This window comes from Terrapene carolina, unplaced genomic scaffold (assembly GCF_002925995.2).
Source record: "Terrapene carolina triunguis isolate 2854851 unplaced genomic scaffold, T_m_triunguis-2.0 Scaffold85, whole genome shotgun sequence".
Lineage (NCBI taxonomy): Eukaryota > Metazoa > Chordata > Testudines > Emydidae > Terrapene > Terrapene triunguis.
In genome coordinates, this window is record NW_020664436.1 from 29,735,471 (window position 1) to 29,755,914 (window position 20,444).

A 20,444-nucleotide genomic window follows, 5' to 3' on the forward strand; every position below is an offset into this window, starting at 1 on the left:
ATTCTGAAATAATTATTACAAAATAGATATTTTGGTAAATTTCCAAGAGTAGACATGCCATTATGTAAATTAACAATAGAAAATGAGCTCTGGACTAAACTTACTCATACTAGAGTGGGCACGTATATTACTGCTTAAAAATGAGAATACCTGACCACTGATATCCTTGAACTACTTAATGTTTATATTTCTGCATAAGTATGAAAGATCTTCATTTTGCGTATATTTCCTACACGTTATAGGTATGGCACTAAATTAATCTATCTTATAATAAAAATACAGGCTATTAGCACAAACAAAATTCTAATTTACTACTAACACATGTTCAAAACAGACTAGCATCATACAATATTTAAAATACAAAGGCACATTTTAGTATAGTACCAAGTCAGATATAATAATTGCTTAAAAACTTCACAAATACAACAGGTATAAATCACGGGACATAATTTTTCTCAAAAGTGGATAATGTATGCTATAAATCAATTATAGCATGATCTTCCTTGAAACACTACATTTTATTTACACTTGCTTGGGTCAGCCATTTGACTCAAATTTTTCACTTCGCTGCTCTTGAATAGAGCCCTTTTTCAATAATATAAGCTACTGAACTGAATAAGAGAGATATGGTACTAATATGATTCATGTGATGAATTATCAATGAGCTAATATCAAAGAGGGATGGTGGAGTTATGTGGGAGATATTTTGTAGAATTTGTACTTTTTGTTTGTTGTTGGACATATATATATATGACAGGACACACACAGAGTTTCAAAACACAATAATATAAAGCTTTATCTAAATAACAAATTTCATATTCTTGTATTCTAGGGATCGTATGATTGGTCTGATGATGACAGCTTGTGATCTATGTTCTGTAACAAAGTTGTGGCCAGTTACCAGATTGACAACTAATGATATATATGCAGAGTTCTGGGCTGAGGTATGTATATGTCTCTCACATTTGTTCTACATATGGAAAATATCCAGATAAATGAGAGAAAGGAACACAACAGTAGGTTGATCTAGAACAATTTTCAATAGATTACTTACTAGGTATGTCTTGAAATATATTCATTTATGCATGCAGCTGTATTGTAAGCTCCCTGGAAAGCATTTGAGCAGCTAAATTAGTATGGGGGTTTGTCATCAACTTGCAAGCAAGAAGTATATTGTTTTCCCAAAATAAAAGATTTATATTTAGAAGGCATCTCCTCATAATAGAAAGTGATTTAATGGGTAACAAGACAAAAGAGAAGAAAATCTGTATGATTTTCAGATCACTAGTGGGAGTTCTCTGAAATAGACGTAGCTGTTTGTGATGGTAGCCTTGTAATAAGCCACAAAGCTCCCTTTACAAAGACGATGTAATGAGAATCTATACATGGAACATAGCTGTACTTGTACAATTATGTCCTATGCTTAGATAAATGAGAACCCAAATACTGTTACGGTAATTCAAAACAAGAGGGGAAAGGATGACTGATGAAGTGAATGTAAGGTATTATTCAAAGAATGTTGCATTGGATTTAGCTTTCTTTTGAAGAAAAGATTTTTAGAGCCTAAACAGATTGATAGTTTCCCTTTTAATAGCCTATGGTTTAGATGAACAAAGATGAGAATATGGGCTAAAAAACTAAACCCAGAATTATCCTACAATTCTCCCGTTTCAGTTTCAGAAGATCTGTTCTATATTCTGAACTGATCTTGCATGTGTAAATTGTAGGGCCTGATTCCTTTCTCTTATATAGTAGGTGTGTGTCTGTTAACTTCAGTGGAGTTACTCCTCATCTACAATGGTGTGAGGCGAGAATCAGGCTTGGATTTTTCATGGATTTTGTTTGTTTCTTGACTACTTTCTTCTGGAATTCAAAATGTGAACGATTTGGTTATTGTTTTATTTTATCTCAGTGATTCCGTAGCAAATTTGCTTTGCTTACAAGTATAAAGACATCTATTGTAACTGCCAGAGCTGTAAACCTAACATGGAACAGGAGAATCAAGTTGGGTTATTTTCTTCTTATCAGTAATAAAGGTGGGATTAAGGACAAAATTTGCCCTGCAGAGTGTTTGACTGGTGAGGATGTGCGAGAAGGAAAAACTTTAACTTGACTCCCTAATCCCAGGATGTGTCTGAGAGAAACATCTCTTTACTTGTAAATGGAGGATATTTTCTTTTGAAACTATTGACAATAAACACAGAGCCCCGCAATAATATTTTACTGGATCACTTTTCAGAAAAGGATAATCTGAGGGGGTGTCAGGTGGTAGAAGATGCATTCATTCCTGTGCCTCACCCTGTCCTAGCAGACAGCACAGGCGGGTGCTACCTCAGGAACATAAAAGGGTCTGAAGGTTCCTCTGAAGCATTGGAAACTAAGGGCAGGTACAGACGTATCCTGCAGGGGAAACTCTAAGAACAGCCAAACTCAGTAGAAAATTTAGACTGCATTCCACCATATGTTTTGTTGTTACTTAAGTTAGCAATAATGGTAAACTCCAGTAATGGGGTAAATTTGGACAAGATATAGTTGTTGTCTGTACAGTTCTCAGAGCTGAGTGGAAAAGCCACTTGCTTACAATCTGCATATGAGATTAATAGCTACTTTCAATATATTGAATACAAGTTACCTATAATACCAGTATGTTTAAAATGTTCTTCACTTTGTGTAATTGTTAAATAGGACCATATATCTATATATTGGTATCCGTTGAACACAATGTTTTATTGATATATTTACAATTTTTAAGCAAGTTCGAAGCCTACCAGTGCCATCGATCATTATAATATAAAATTAATAGAATTGCCATTTGTATTTCTTCCATATACCAAATACTTCTATGTCTGTATTCTATATTTTCAGATTTTTTTGTTGAAAAGCACAAAAATAAAGTAAAAATTGCTTTTATATTAACATTACTCACTTTCTGAATTAGTCCTGGAGGCTAAAGTGAAATTTGAGATGCATTAAAACACGAATCCCTATATGCCGTTGAGTAACCTCTATACTCCGCAAGCAGTTTATTGGAGTATGTTTAGCAATGTACAATAGAACCCTGTTTATCCAAGCCTCCATTATCCAGCTTTCTGTATTAATCAAACCACCAGCTGCCTGGGGTGGTCAGCACATTCAAAAATCAGCCACAAGAGGGGGAGGTTGTACTCATTGAATAAGTGACACTGATACTTTCCGTAAAATTTAGTTAATATTTGTTTTTATTTTTTCACAAAATGTAAAAACCAAAGCTTCTCTGTAAAAACACAAATTCTGCATTTTTCCATGGCAAATGGATTTCTAGGATCCCTGCAAATCAATGATTCTCTCCACCGCCTTTATACCTGCATATGTTATCTAAGTTATTTGGACTCGTCTGGTTCAACTTGTTCATCTCACATCATGCTAATTTCAATTACTGTTCTGGTTTATAGAAATGGCTAGGAAGACTGGACTGGACTGCCCGAACAAGATATACAAACAGACAAAAACGTGTAAACAAAGATCCATACATATGCATATATGAGTTAAACACTGACCATATTTGCCAGAAGTGTACATATGGAAACCTCACTCATAACCAGATTTGCGTGTACATCTGCCATTAGAGAGCAGTATGTACTGTAAGATGTGTTGCTCTTACAGTGTGCAGAACTGTACTTGCTTTTCAAATTATTTGCCTTTTATGAATACAGTAGAGGTCTGAAACAAGCACAGATTATATCAGCAACTTCATGAGGTAGTTTCTAGAACACTTATTACTCAGTTTTGCAGTATGAAGGTCACATTAGGTTCTCTACTATTCCTGGATGTTCAAGTAATAGCTGTGGCCAAAACTAATCTTATTGCATCTATACGTTTCTTAGATCACACTTCTGCAGTGTTCTAAACATGCTGTTCTGTTTTAAGACCATTGGGCAACTTTACAACATTATGCTGGTGATCAGCAGGGTGCACTGGCTTCTCTTTAGTTCCCAGGTAGAATTTAAGGTGATGGTTTTGCCCTATAAAAGGTGTGGCTCCCGTATACCTGAAAGTCTGCCTCTTTCACCATGTAATACTGCAGCACTTGTGATGAGCACAAGCGTGTGGCTAGCACCACCTGTTTTTAAAAGAGGTGGCTGATTGGCAAGATACTTTCTGCAAGGTGCCCAATACTGAGAAACTTACTCCTCACCTTTGGTCCAAAATTGCCTGGATCAACTGACCTTCAGGGCATGCTGCAAGATTCATCTCTTAGGCTTTTCCTGAATGAGTTAGTTGAGGGATTGTGGGATAACTTGTCAAAGCAGGTCATTATTTTATGAGGCATTGGTGACACATTTTAAGAGAAATGGGGTTGATTGTGGGGAGAGCAGGTAAATCTTTATATTGGTCTGTTATTTTTACTCTATACAACTGCTTCAACTTTGGATAGGCCCATCTAAAACAAAGTTAAATGCACAAAAATATATCACAATCATGCTTAGTTTCTAGGAGTTATTGCTTGCATTACCATTTGAGTATATCATGCTCATGAAAGGAGTCCTTGTTGTACAGTTTTCTGAGATTGTATCTTCAATTGTTCCCATATGGTATGTTGAATTCCAAATACTTAGATTAAAAATAATATAAACCAGAAACACCTTTTGATTTAAGAAATCTTGATTTTTCTTCTGAATGTCCTTAGTTATTCAGGAAGTACATGACTCTTTTTTCTTTCTCCAGGGTGATGAAATGAAGAAGATAGGTATTCAACCTATACCTATGATGGACAGAGACAAGAAGGATGAGGTCCCTCAAGGCCAAGTATGGGCTGTCTAAAATTAAATGTTTTATAATGGCTGCAAGATACACACAAGTAAAACTTGATAAGGGATATGATATTTGCCTTTAGCAAGGCATGTGATAATTTTTTGACCTGGTGAGTTGTCATGCCAAATTCCACACTTTCCATACAAACCCATAGCTGATTTTAAAATTGCATCTGGAAACATCCTCCTCAGAGACATTGTTGGAACAAGAGCATGCTATTTCATGCTGTCCTGAAATATAGTGTGTTGCAGCTCTATTTCCTCTAGACCGTAGCTCTTTTTAACCAACTGCTGGAAGAGGGCAGATTCAAAGCTCTCACTCAGAAGAATTCCACTCCCACCTGGAAGAGTATGATTTTCGAGGTCCATTGAACGGATGCATGATTGCCACAATTATGCATTCAGCAGAAAGCCCTGTTGATAAGCAGACTGATGCAGCCGTAGTAATGAAGGGAGGGAAGAAAGCTGCCCACACATTTCAGATTAAGGGCAGCTTTTCTCAAAAATTGGATTTTTAGGTTGGAAAATAAAATATAATTTTTCTTATGCAGTAAAACTGAAATAGAGTTGTTTTAAATTTTATTCTCTGAAAGTTAAAAGCCTTGTTTTTGAAAGCTAGTGATGGTTTTAACATGTTGGTTATTAATAAATGGAAAAGCATTGGGTAAAATTTTCAAAAATGCCTAAATTTCATTTTTATAAGGGACTTAGGCACTGAGGAGCCTGTGTGTAACTGAAGGTCAATGAGACTTAAGTGCCCAAGTTACCTTGGTGCTTTTGAAAGTTTTCCTGCAATCTTTTACATATTCATATACTTGTAAAACAGAATTAAAGAGGAACTATATGAAATTCTTTAATCTAGCCACAGTCTGTCCTTAAAATGCGGCTGTATGGTTGAGAGGATGAGAACTGGAATGTTAGTTTGGGGAATCTATGCACTTTTTAAAATAAAAAAATATAAAATTTAAAACTCCTGGTCAGAAATGGAAACTATCTCAAGGAATTGTCATGGATTAACTGGTTTTATTCATTTTTTCACCCTAACTCTTTTTGACCCTCTCAGAGTTTGTCCAGTTCGTTGTGTATTTTTTAAATGAAAGTGGTCTTATTTGCATGGCCCAAACCATAATATTTTATTTTATTTTTAAATACTGTGGTTTCAGTGATAGGATTCTATAATGTAAATCCCAGATGTGTTTAATTTTGGCAAAACCTCTCTCTTTTTGCCATGGTATTAATAGGGTAGGTTAAGCAGATATCTCCTTTAGAATTTGTGACAGGTCTGTAGCAGTCTGTCAGTTCTTAAAATAAAATAAAAATTAATTACAGACCTCTTTAAAAAACCCCATGGAGTGCATATAAAACATACAGTTTAAAATAGTGAGCTCCTTTATGATGTTTAAACCTCCCTCCTGTTGCTGCCCCCTTACCAACTGCAGCCTCTCTGTCAGTCATGTCATATATTCTATAGTCTAGATTGTAAGAATTTGAGGACAGGGACTGTATCTCCTATCTGTTGTAAAGCACCAAACACACCTATTTACACTCCAGTTCCATTGCAGAGGGAGCCTCTGCATCTGTGGAGGTAGTCAGGATTTGCTTTTTAATATGTGGATAAGGTCTAATATGTCAATAGATAAAAAGGGGTTTACATGTCAAGCCCTGTGATCATGGTACAGTATGCTATTTCACTAAAATACATTTAAAACTATATCAGATGAAAAGACTGGTAGCCCACGCTGTGGATCTTCCTGCACTAGACTGGCTAGCATGTGGTCCTCTATTAAAGCTTTGGGGATTATTATTATTTTTTTTTTAAGTGAGAGGCGGTAGGAGGAGGTCAAATTTAAATGTGTAGTGTAAGCAAACACGACTCCCTTGAAATCAGTGAAGTTACAGCAGGGCCGTTTTCAGAAAATGTCCTGCCGTTAACACCAGTGGTAGCAACATTAGGTGCCCTACCCTAGATGGGCTAGTGGCACCTTTAACACTGTGTTGACTAGACCTGCTCTGAGCAGCGTTATGTGAGACAGCATAAAAATTATCAGTTGAACCATCTTCTGAGGGGCCCCACAGTTAGAGCTAAACCAGTGTTTAGAAACAGGAGACATTTTTAGAAAACTTTCCTATACAATATCCTTAGAACATCCAGGGAATCCAAGTATGAATCAGAATTCCAGAGGACATAAGGCAAATCCAGAATCTGACCCATTTTTTGGAAACACTGCAATATTTTCCTCTTTGAAAAGCCTTTCCACCATAATGACACTCCGAACATGGATAGTCCCATCTACCCACATGCCTCCAACCCCCACAATGAACAAATCAACCTAGCAACAAAATCCAAAGAGACAACCTACCTCAAGCAGTATGTTTTACCCCCAAAAGGGAGAACTGACTGCTATTGAGTTCACTTTGACGGGTGCTCAGAGGCTATGGTGATGGGCAGCAGTACAGAACAGTAAGATAGACTGTAAGTAAGTAAATTGTAAAGTAAGTAAGTATACCTCTACCTCGATATAATGCTGTCCTCGGGAGCCAAAAAATCTTACCGCGTTATAGGTGAAACCGCGTTATATTGAACTTGCTTTAATCCACTGGAGTGCGCAGCCCTGCCCCTCGGAGCACTGCTTTACCACGTTATATCCGAATTCGTGTTATATCGGGTCGCGTTATATCGAGGTAGCGGTGTAAATAGACTAAGTTGGGGCTCTTTTGCAGTTAACTGTGTCATAATTTGGCTCCTGTCAATATTTTTTCCATGTTTTTCACAGATTGGATTCTACAATGCTGTAGCCATCCCATGTTACACCACACTCACACAGATCTTCCCTCCTGCTGGGCCACTACTCCGGGCATGCAGGTGAGTAGCAGTGCAAGTTTTTGCACAAACATAAATGTTCTTCTCTAGCAAGTGCATCCAACACGTGGAGGCAGGGACTATTGGGTAGGTTCAGCCAACACAGGTCTATGGATGCAGCTATTAAAATTTATTTAATGTCAAAACTACCTGTAGACAAGCAGGTCCACTGGTAAGGTGTCCCCAGTTAGTTACCTCCATCTAGCCCAGTACAACTCAATTTCCCTCTGTCTGCTTCATGCCTCCATTTTACTTGCATAACTACTGGGAATTAAAATACCTTTTTCTTCTGTGCTTTTACTGTCACCTCATCTCTCTCCTATTCCTTTTCTGCTGATTGTGTTCCTGTATTCTAGTTGAACTGACATGTTTCTCTCTCCTATGTGGCAGATCAGAGTACTCTCTTTGTTCTTCAGATCTTTAAACCACTAGCATTTTCTCTTCTGGGTACAGTGGTAGTGTAAAGTAAACAGGAAATCCTCTCTCTCTGTCTGTCTGTCCATCCACTCATCCATCTAAAATATACAGTTGAGGTCCAGAAGTGTGTGTGTTTGTGTATACTCTGAAGCCTAGAATGACTGAGTCAGCGTGAAGTGATGGAAACAGCTACAAGCTTGGCTGAAAGCTTTTTTGATTCAGAATATCACCAGGTTCAGTCATCACTGGGATACATGGTCTGTTACCATCCAATTTTTAAGTTCTCAGCCACTTTGACTTTACAGATTATATCCGTGCGACAGCAAGGTATGTATCTATGCCATGCCAACAGTCCTAGACTAACGTGATTTCAGAGGTAATCACACCCTTGCTCTACAGCTAATTTGCATACAATAGTTCCATTGGTTATATGACAAGAATACTCAGATGGTGGCTTACTTAGCCCAACTGCCCCACCTGGCTGACTACTTCAAGACATGGCACCTTCACCTAGCACCAGCAAGACAGTCTCTAGCCTATACCACTTCCACCATGCCAACGCTAAGAGGGAACTAAACATCATAATGAATGGCCAGAGGCTGAAGCATGAAGCTTACCCAGTTTACTTAGGCATGGCCCTTGACCGAACACTGACATACAAAAGCCACCTGAGCAAGATACAAGCGAAGGTCAAGACACACAACAACCTTCTCAGCAAACTGGCAGGTTTTTCATGGAGAGCAGATGCTCCAACCCTAAGGACCTCAGCCCTTGCCATCTCTTACTCAATAGCAGAGTACTGTGTGCCAGTATGGAATCGGTCAGGGAACACCAAACTTGTTGACATGCAAATCAACTCAACAATTACACATTATCACAGGAACTATTCGACTGACTCATCTTCTATGGCTTCCAATTCTGAGCCACATTGCTCCCCCTTACATCAGGAGGGAGATTGCAGCTGCAAGCTGCTTGATAAGGTACATGCCAACCCAGACTTGCCCTTGTTCAACGCCCTTTTTAACCCACTAGCTACATGTCTTTCATTACGACACCCATTGTGGTCAAGGCTGCCATGCCAGGACATGACAGCAGAATCCCATGGCAGGAAGACTGGTGCTTAACACCAAACACAAATCAGTTCCTCATCACAGACCCTACTGCTCACCCGCCCAGCTTCAACTTGCCATGTCATCAATGGGTCCTTCTTAGTCAATCCTGGATTGGGCAAGGCCTCTGTGCAGCCAACCAGCACCACTAGTATCTTCAAGACAAGCCATGCTGCAGCTGTGGCGCAGATCAAACAATGATATACATTATTGAGGAGTGCCCGCTAACTAAATTCAGTGATGGGCTCCGAGAGCTCCACTTGGCCACATTGCTTGGCTCAGCGAATATGCAAATGCTAAATAAAATAAATACTACCACTTCTGGACCTCATTGTGATGGAGGCTATTTCTGACTCTTTCCCTCCCATGCATGCACATACCTTTTTTCCTCTGCATTCTCTCCTTTTCTACATATCAGATATAAGCCCATCAATTGCCTAAATGTAATTGTGGTGGCAAGACTTGCTCCTGCCTACTCCAGATGTTCCTATCTGCTTTAACATGGTTTTTGTTATTACGCTGACGTTTCATTCCCTTCAGTGTTGGAGGCTCCAGACTCCCTTCCTAATGCTAGAAACAAAAGGCCAAAGCTAAACACCGAGAATTTCAGCAAAAAATTAATTCACTTGAAGTTCCCTATAAAACTACTTGTAAACATTCTTAATTTTACTAGACTGTGAATCAGTCAGCTGTCTTGTAGAGGTAGCTTGTGCAGTCTTGCAACCTAGCTAATTGCTAGATTTGTAATTCCTGTGCGGGATAGATTACTAAATAGTCATCCAGTAATATCAACAGCTGAAAGCTAGATGTTGGCTGCCTGTTCCTCTGTGGCCTAAAGACAAATTGTGCATTCTGTAGCAGAGCTGGTTCCCATCACAATTTTTCTCAATTATGCTGGTTTTTTTTTTTAAACTTATTCAACTTCCTCAAAATGTTTTACATTTATGAAAACTCCAGATGAATTTCTTCATGAAATATTTCCCATTAGCTGGATGTCTTCGAAATCAGAAATCCACTTTGCTCAGAAATATGTACTTAAATATTTTCATTATGAAGTAGGTAGAAAAGAAGTCTTCTTAGAGGCCACATGATTAATGGATTAACCTCAGGACTGGAAGCCAGGAACTCCTCAGTCACTTGACTGGCCTTAATTATGTTTTGCACTTATTTTACAAATATTTACATAAGGCTCACAATACTTGTGTGAAGTAGTTGAGCATCATTATTACCATTTTAGAGATATGGAAATTGAGGATTAGAGAGGGTAAATAAGATGCATAAGGTTACACAGCATATCATTGTCAGGACTTCTAGCCAGCGGGGCAAGTTCCGAAAAAAATTGTTTTGGGTTGACCCAAAACTTTTCAAAATTTTAGGCTTATCAAAAAGGGTTTTTTTAAATGTCTTTCAGTTTGAACAAAATCAAACAAAACCTTTCATGTTGGATTGAACCGAAACATTTATTTTGATTTGAAAAGAAAAATTTTGTTTTGATTTTGAGCATTTTTAAAAAAAGTTAAAATTTTAAATAACATTGAAGGAAGTTTCAGACCAAGGTCATTTTGAACAGAAAAATAGAAACATTTCATTTTGAAAATGTCAAAATGAAACATTTAGGGTTTTTGGATTTTCTTGTCCAACTGAAACAATTTGGCGAATTCAGCACAAATTCACAAAACATTTCAGTGTCACCGAATCTACATTTTTTGCTGAAAAAAAATGTTGGCTGAAAATTTTCACGAAGTTCTGGTCAGGATCAGGATTCCAGTTAGACCCCAACCTTCTTGATTCCTGGACAGATTCCCAAAACTTTAGACAAGCAAAACCTCCCTACCCTAAACAATGTTGTTAAAATAAATTTTCTAAAATATCTATTAATTTTGGGAGTCTCACTTCTTGGACACTCAAATAGAAATGCTTAAGGCTTGATGTTCAGAGGTGCCAAACACCCACAACTTTACTTGCCTTCAGTGGGAGTTACAGGTGCTCTGTGCCTCTGAAGGTCAGGCACAGAGTCTTTTAGAATAAATATGAGCATCTTTTGAAGAATGTGTTTCTTCTGTACCAGCATATGGCGTGTGAATTAACAGTAATCAGACTGCTTAGTACTGATTGCACTGGTGTTCTGTACCTCAGTAATCATGTTTCACTATTAGGAATCCAAGATTCAATATTTTTACTTCTAAAAGTCCTTGTCAACTACAGTCAAATTTTAGTTATTCAAACACCAGGTAAGCTAAACTCTTGGTTCATCTCAAGGTCCAGTACATTCCCTAAGGTTTGACTAAAGTTGTGTAGAACTGCTAATATTCAGGTGAGCCGAATTAATGATCACCACAAGATTGAAATGGCTCCCGATAAACTGAAATCTTACAATGTAAGAGTTTTGCCTAACCTCCTATTCATCAGCAGCTCTTTGATTTCAGAACTTAGCAGCTCTGCACAACCAAAGCCACCCCTGCAGAGATCCTAAATTCAGCAAGACTGGAACTGCACTGAGCCAGCCAGCTCTGGGCTGTCTATAGCTGGGGGAGCCAGACAAGGGGCTTTGAACTCAACCCTGAATATGTATTTCAAAGTTCACTGACCAGGTCCTCTGATTATCAAAACTCTTGTCTAACTGGAGGTCTTGGGTTTCCCCAGAGCCCTTGGGGGTATTTCTACACAGCAACTAGACACCCGTGGCTGGCCTATGCCAGCAAACTCAGGCTCTCATGGGTTTCTAGTTGCTGTGTAGACATACCCTCAGATAACTAGGGTGTGGTGCATATGGCCTTTTTAGTGAGAGGCAAATGGCTTTCATCACAGTGAAGAGCTTCGTTCAATACTGCTTCAGTTGCTGACTAAATACATTTTGATATCACCCTTATACCCATAGTATTAGTTTCGGGAATGCGGTGTTTAAGATGTTATGTCCTTGAATTCTTTGGAATACAGACAAATGCTGCAAAGTAATAGCAACACAGGCAGCCAGGACATCCTGTCAGCATCAAAGTTTTAACTTTGAGAGACTGTGGGCCTTTATTCCAGGCACTTCAGAGCCAGAGCTTTGCTGGTGAGCAGAAAGGCATATGAATCATACCAGCTGTACCTTTTAAAAAGACACCATCATTCATCTTGTTGAAATAAGATATTACCTAAGAATCTGAAAGGTTAATTTATCTGATAGTTTGCTCCACATTTCTGTTTTAATAAATCTGTTCTGAACAATAAGTTTACTTTCTTACTGAATTTGTGCAGGCCAAAGACACAATCTGTGTTGTATTTGTATGGTGTCACTTCCATTATTGTTTTGGAAACTGAATACACACAGTGCATACCAAAGCAGCCAAATCTGAGATGATATATTTACATTGGGGATAAAAGGAGAGGGGATGATTTTTAAGGATGGATTGAATTCAAACCAAAATTTTCTAAAGCCTATTTTTGTTTTCTTGCCTTCAGGACTCTGAATCCCTGATAAAACAGACAGATTTAAAAACCAAATAATGATTGACATCTTCCCCTGCCCCTTCCCCCCCACACCCCTCCATTCCTAGGGAGTCTCACTGGGATGTTCTAGAGTTTCTGGATGTCAAGTGAGCTGGGAATGGTGGTGGCTGTTCAGCTTTTTTCATAGCTCTCAGTGCCCCTCCTGCCCCACACCAAGTGCTTCTTCTTTATTGGTTGGTTGGTTCCAGGTGTATTTTTCAGATTGTAATGACCAGGAGTACGTAGTTTCCATCCCAGGGCTCCTAACAGGAGTGGAGCTCTTAGCATCCCAGATGGCGCTCATCACCTCTGCAAGTCTCTATCTGCTCTCCCATAAGTGTGCTTCAGAATTTTCTGCTCCTACCACTTCTCTGCTCTCCCAGCTTAGAACCTGGTATATCTTAGTGGTTTCCTGCATTTTACCAAATATTTCAATGAAGCTGTGTCACATAAATCAGGAGGGCCTTGTGGCATAAACTAGAATGATCTAATGTGATACATAATACGTAAGGCCTTAGTAGTTTTGTATTCCTATTCCTTCACTGCAGACATCTGTCTGAGAGTCTGTCTACATAACTAACAGGGCCGGCTCCAGGCACCAGCTTAACAAGCAGGTGCTTGGGGCGGCCAAGGGAGAGGGGCGGCACCTGCAGCAATTTGGGGGCGGCAGGTCCCTCACTCCCTCTAGGAGCGAAGGACCTGCTGCTGAACTGCCGCCGCCGATCGCGGCTTTTTTTTGTGTTTTTCTTTTTTTTTTTTGCTTGGGGTGGCAGAAATGCTGGAGCCGGCCCTGATAACTACACACTTGGTAGGACACAATGGAGTGAATTTTGTTAAAACTGAGATAGTATGGCTGTCTTTTACTCTGCATTTGAAAACTAAGTGGTCCATTTTGACCATATGTAAATATCATGGACTCACTAGATCCAGAGCGATATAAATTGACATAGTCCAATTTAAGTCCTTGGAGTGATACCAGTTTACACCAGGTGAAACTCTAGCTCCATATTCCATTCAGATACTTAAGCTGTAAACAGCTGTGCTATTTGACACTTTTATGATTTGTAAAACCAAAGTTTGGAGACTTGATGGAGAGGGTAGGCCAGGCTCTAAGGTAATGAGCACTGTCTGCCTCTAGGAAGGAGAATAATAGACAAGAACCCCGCCCCTTATTCGAAGGCCCTTTGCTTTGGAGAAGACTGACTAATACAATAACCCTACATGGTGACAGGTTTCAGAGGTCTCTAAGGTGCCACAAGGACTCCTTGTTATTTTTACAATAATCCTAGTATCTAAAAGGTGTTCACTAGCTACTTTGGCCAGCAGAATTGTATTGTCTTGAGATGCAGAGAAGATGTCTATAAATGCAGAGAAGGCTTCATGAAGAATTGTGGGCTGCCATGGCTTCTGTAGAGGCAAATGGCATGGCAAGAATGCTGAATTCTGTGGCATCCTGGAAAAATGACAAATTAGGTTGCCACAGAGTCCATGACGCCCTGAGTGAGGTATGGGACAGGTCACATCTCTCAAGAGCTATTGTTTCAGTTTCTCTGCAGCCTTGAGCAGGCATCACTGCATTAGGTCATGCTTTCAAAGACATCTCTGCAATCATGAGGATTAGAAATATAATTTTTATAAGAAATGGAAGCAGACTCCTTAGCACAATTCTTTAGCAAGGGGTGAATTCTGTGGCAAATCGGCAGCTGTTGAATTGCAGAACACACAGGATCCTGGCAATAGCCAGCATATACTTCCCTAGAATAGGCATCTAGGTTAAAATATGGAGTTGACAGAAAGAAATAAGATGAAATAATACAGTAGTAAGAAAAGCTTTATCGACCGGTGTTATGTATGCCATAAAGCTACTTCTGTTGGTATAATATAACAGAAATTATTATGAACAAAATATTAAAGTTATGTACAGATTTATGCTCTTTTTGCATCTCCAGGGAAAATCTCAAACAATGGGAAAAATTGACGCAAGGAGAGGAAACTTCATTATGGATTCCGTCCCAACCACATGATCCCCAGACCTCAGATTCACTTCCTGTGAAGATTGATGACTAAACAGCCATGACAAATTGGTTTAACTCTAAGGCATCTCTCCTTTGTTTTTTTGTTTGGTTTGGGTTTTTTCTTTTTTGGAAAGGAAAAAAAAAAAGCTACAAATGCTGAGAAGCAGATCTGCCTGTAGAGGTAATACCTACAGAGTTACCTCAGCTAGGCGACTGACTGCCAGTCTCCTGTCTAACATCAGTGACACAACATAAACCAGAGAGAGACTGACAACTTAGTTGCTACAGAATCAGCTGTCAAAGCAAACTTATGACATGTGAATATAAAAGACTGGCCTTTTCTCATGGGCTACATTGCTGAGGCCTTAATTCAAAACTGAAGGGAAAAATATTAGGGGGTACTTTTAAAATTGTATCTTTCTAGTAAGGGTTTCAATGGTACTTTTATTATATTGTACTGTGGCTGGATTTAACACCAGTGTCACTTGGGAGTTCTTGGCTATAAATAGAACATTTTACACATTGCTATTGTGAATGTTTATGTGTGATCTACTTGTAATCAGTTTGAAATTTAGCAGAAAACCTCTGGGACTGTAACTTTTCCTGAAGTTACAGTACTTGAATTATCTTGCTGCAGACAGAAGGAAAATCAACTTTTAGGCTCAAGGCTCTAAAAACTCTATTAGGTATCACAGAACAACTGTTTTATTTCTCAAGTTAAATGTTGAAAGCACTGGCTGTGGTGTTTGGTTCTTTGTAATTATGTGAAAAGATAGAGAGCTCATCCATTCATACACTGGAAGTACTGGATATTTATCTCCAGTAAGGAAAGATGCAGGCATAATTTCAGGCTGGACCTTTTTATCAACATTGACTAAAATGACAGGCTAAAGTTTGAATGTAATAGCAGAGATCTGCCTGCCTAGCTAGCTGTATGTCAAGTGGTCATGCTAATATTTTTCGTGGTGAGTCATATTTTAGAAAATATTAGAGAGACATGTTTAACGTACAATACTTTCTGCTGGAAATAGGAGCCTTGTCAGAAAAGTCAGGTATACTAGGCATTACTGTGGTACCATCACAATAAAAGGAAAGTATTTTCCTTTGACTAGCGTTTATGTTGCTCACCAGTACTGTATGTTTTCTACTACCAAAAAAAAAGGGAAGCCATTTACCTTTTTCACGTTTGCTTTTTTTTCTAGTTCAGCAAACATTTCCAAGTTTAGAGCTACCTAACTAAGCAGAAAAATAGCTGATTCAGAAAACTGAAACTCTGGAAGAAATTCTGTGCTGATGTAGGGCTCGGATCCTGCAAACTATTATGCATGTGCTTAACATTAAGCACATGTATAACTGTTTGCAGTTTGGGGCCCTATGCTCAATGCAACCCTTTTGATTGTAATGTGGTTGCAAAGGGTGTAATTCAATATACAAAATTTGACCCTGAATCTTTCTTTTTAAAAATAAAATAAATAAAATTTCAGCGTAGATATGGTACATCTTTTATATACCCCGGTCATTAGCAACACTGCATTTGTTTAGTCTGCACTGCCGAGCCTACATTATATTATACAACTCTTCTTACCTGCGTGCAGATAGGCAAGTTTTGAAGTGGTTCGGTGGCAACACTGCACTGTAGTGTAAAAACAACAAGTAGTACGGTCAGCAGTTTAAAGGCAATAGGTAGTATCTCTTTTTCCATTCTGCTTGTTTACTGAACTGTATTGATCTAATAAGCATGCATCTTATTTTTTTTATTTATTTAAATGTTTGGGTCCCTGAAGAGTTTTGCCTTCTGTTCTGGTCAAGCACAAACCAGTTTATGTTTGTATGCATATACAGTATGTGATCTATAATCACGTAATTTATACATAAGCCTTTGCAGCACATAAAATACCATGTAGGGTTAGATTTGGGGTATCTTGATCAAATCTTTTTATTTGAAGTTCAGATTTGAATCATACAGGGGACCAAGGATGTCTAGCAGCATCCATGCAAGCGCTTAGTTTGCTTTGCCACTACTAAATGATGTTATTCTCTGCATAGTCACCAGTGAATTTTTTTTGGAATGAAAAAAAATTATAAGGATGCAATTTTATCAAACTAAACAAACAAGATTGACATAAGTGGTGTCCTCTACTTTATTCCTTATCACTTCTGGTTTAAATAATGCAATTCATACGCAGCCTGTGTTACTGCAAGCAAAGAACTTGGGACACGACCCAGAGTTACTGATTTATGTGGAAACTTCACAGATCTGTGGTGGCCTCAAATACAGTCTGTCTGTATATCTGTGAGATACCCAAAACAACTCATTGAAAATCTCTTTCATGGCTCAAGCATGTCTGTTATTACCGTCCCTTCTCCCTCTGTTTGCTGATCTTGTCAGTGTTGCAAAATATTCCTTGTCACATGCTATATTCATTTCACAGAATGTTTGTGTGATTTCCAGTCACTGACTGTAAAATCTAAATTAGCTAGATCATGAGTCGTCACTGAAAATGCTTGGCAGTATCATATAGGTGCTTTATATATTTCCCTAACAAATTAAGCAAAGTTGCAATAAATAGTTCTATTAATGTGATGAGAATGAGACAACCATATTGGTACTTGACATTTTGAGTAACCTGAACCACTTAAAACAGTTTGTTATAGTTAAAGTTCCATTAGAGTTAATACAGTCCCCCCACCCTCTTTCTTCTCCTCTGGAATAAGACAGGGGAAAGGAGTAAAACCATATGGACAAAGCCTACCTATATTTTAGACAACAACAAAAACAATAGTTTTAATGGGCAAAATTTTCTAAGTTGCATCAATTTGTCCTATAGACTAATTTAGTGAGTACAGTTTTAGGCATCCAGGTGTTTGACAGAAGTAAACCCAAATCAGTATCCCAGAACTGAAAACCCTAATCTGAGAAGAAGTTTGAGTCTGCATTCGAATGTCATGACTCAGGTCCATGTTGAATATTTGGTTGTCCACAAATTTATATTTTCACTGGCAAATAGAACAACTAAACATCTGACACAACCATTTTAGTGGTCAAATGTCAGCTGAGGTTTTGTCCCTTTAAAAATGTAGTCACACAAAATGAATAAGAACTTTTAAAAAATTGGCAGACATGTTTTCTAGAAGTCTTATAAAATGTATAGTTTTTATTTCCAAAAGAGCATTTTTTTATTAAAGTTTTAATGACCTTTTCCCTTCTAAAGAAAACAATAGAAAAAAGCGTCTACCGGGATTTTATATTTGAGCATTCTTTTGAGTAGGCAAAAGAAGCTGAATTTGAGAAAGATGCATATTCAGCCATAGCTCCTGCTGATGCATCTTGAAACAATACCTGGAACATAATGAATGAGGAAAACGTAGCCAACCTGTGAAAAGTGGATGGCGCAGGATGGTATTAGCCATTTTAGCCCTCACTTAATATCCTGTGTATTCTATAAAAGCTTTGCTGGAAACTCCATTACTGCGGTAATCAAGTTAAGAATTTTTGTAAGATGGTGCAATATTCTACTGTAATGGTTCAGCATATTGCAGCTACATTATTATAAATTGTAGCACTGTAGAAGCAATACATTAGAATAATGTACTGGGTTTTTTTTAAATGGGAGCACATTTTCAAATATGTTAATTAGATCCTCGGAGGCATGCAGTGTAGCACTTACATTTTCATATGGCACACAGTACAGAGTACTTAGGTGTGTTTTAAATAATCTGCATGGATTGCAAATTTAGAAGTAGAAATATTTGTACTAGCTAGTCAGTCTCTTGCTGTTACTGTGTTCAGGCCACTTAGTGTTAAAATTGTAAGGGCAACATATAGCATTATTTATCTAAAAGAAATACCCAAGTCTCCCTTACCTGTTCAAACAATTGCAACCTTCTTGAAGAAATGCATTTGCCTAAAACACTGTGATATAGTTGCCATTCTGTGAAATGGTGCAGTAAATTGTTCATTCTAAGGAGACTAAGTGACTTTCTACACTCTTCTATAAGGATACTCATATTCAAATTTTAGGTTATGTATCCCAATCTAGCAAAGGCACATTACAACTATCTTTTGTCTGCTTGCTGACCAAAAACTGTGCTCAATTGTAATTTGGGTGTATGCTCTGTCAAAAACTGAAAAAGTTAGTAATGAACTGGTTTGCAGGGTAGATCAAACTGGTTTGTAGAGTAGATCCACGTATATTCAAAATTCAGAGGGGGCAGTTCTGTGAAGAAGAAAGAACTTCAAGATAACAGCATTCAACTTTATGACATCTAGTAAGCTGAAAAATTAATTTTATATATATGACACGTATAAACTATCTTCTTTGTAAAAAGAAATGCAAGTGCAATAATTTAAAGAGGTCTTACCTTTGCATTTATAAATTATAAATACTGTACATGGTGTGTATTTTTTCATATATTCATTTGCAGTCTTTGTATTTAAAAAACAAACCTAAACCTTTACTATTATGTTTGTACAATAGAGCAGTAATCATTTATTATGATATAGTTAAGTTGTAAATAAATTAACAAACCAAACAGCCAGTACATATGCATATATGGGTGTCCTGTTGTGAAACCTGTTTCTGCTTTAATTGCTGGCTTTCGCACAGCAAGACAACTTCTGTGGATCTGTAATTATACATATAAATATATGTATGATACATAAAATATATTTAGAAATGTTCATAATTTTAATGGATATATCTATCCATACACTTTGGTGTGAATATTACTGAATACAGAGTTTTTTAATATTTTCTATGTTCATTTTTTGGTGTTATTGTGAGTGGGGGAGAGGGACGGGGACTTCTTGTGGACCTGTGTGTATGTTTGTTGATATACTACAAGTAAAATACAAGGAAAAATGAGAACAAAAGGCAATGGAATCCATGAAAAGGATCAACATTTGATTTTCTGTACATGTGACAACTTATCAGTTAAGGTGCATTTTTCCAAACATCTGCTGTTGCAGGTATTTTCTATAACAAAACATGTCTTACTGTATATTAAATATTTAAATTACAATCAGATCCTCAGCTGATGTAAATTGCCAGAGCTACATTGACTTCCATGCTGAGGATCTGAGTTCACAATTAAATTTAATTGAGTGGATTTACAATCCATCTGTTTCCAGCATCTTGGAACTACATATATGTTGCTTGAAAAGATTTGTGGCCCTTTTTGTCTAGGCTCACTGATAAGGAGGAAAGAGGGCAAAAAATTAGTATTGTTAGAATAGTTTCTTTACATGGGTTTCCTTCAGAACTCTTATGCTCAAATCCTGTTTTTCATGACCCACCCAGATACATCTAACTTTGAGATAAAAGGTTTGTTCCCAGGAAGAGGTAGGTGTGCTAAGACAAACCTCACAGTAGAAATGGCTAGCCAAATTACAGATTTTTAAAAAAGACAATATGAATGCACCTTATTACAGTACCTATAATTCTGCCACTCCTCCTTTTATTACTGTTTACATAACAGTAGCACTCAGACGTTCCAGACGGGGATTCTGCTTGATGCTATACAAACAAATCCTTGCTCCAAAGAGCCTTCTATTGGGTTAGCATGTGATCATGTGAGGTAGTACTGACAATTGTAGAAAATAACATGGATGAGTTAATTTCAATACAACAGGTGATTTTATATATGCTTCTGTCAAAACGAGATTCATCAGTAGCTGCCATTAAAAATCAACATTCGCCCATAGTAATTGAGATTTCTTGTTTGTGCAGGGAAATGTGTTATTTCGGGTATAGAATGGTGGGTAGCTATGGGGAAACGTTGA

General features: G+C 37.8%; 1 protein-coding gene across 1 annotated transcript in view; it reads left to right on the top strand.

Moving 5' to 3' along the window:
- Positions 1-20,444, top strand: part of PDE10A (phosphodiesterase 10A) — a 548,175-nt gene extending 527,731 nt beyond the window's left edge. The window contains exons 19-22 of the mRNA XM_026649717.1: positions 833-944; positions 4,705-4,785; positions 7,565-7,653; positions 14,597-20,444. Coding sequence (XP_026505502.1) covers positions 833-944; positions 4,705-4,785; positions 7,565-7,653; positions 14,597-14,714 — 400 coding nt within the window. The 3' untranslated portion in view covers positions 14,715-20,444. The remainder of the gene's footprint in view (positions 1-832; positions 945-4,704; positions 4,786-7,564; positions 7,654-14,596) is intronic.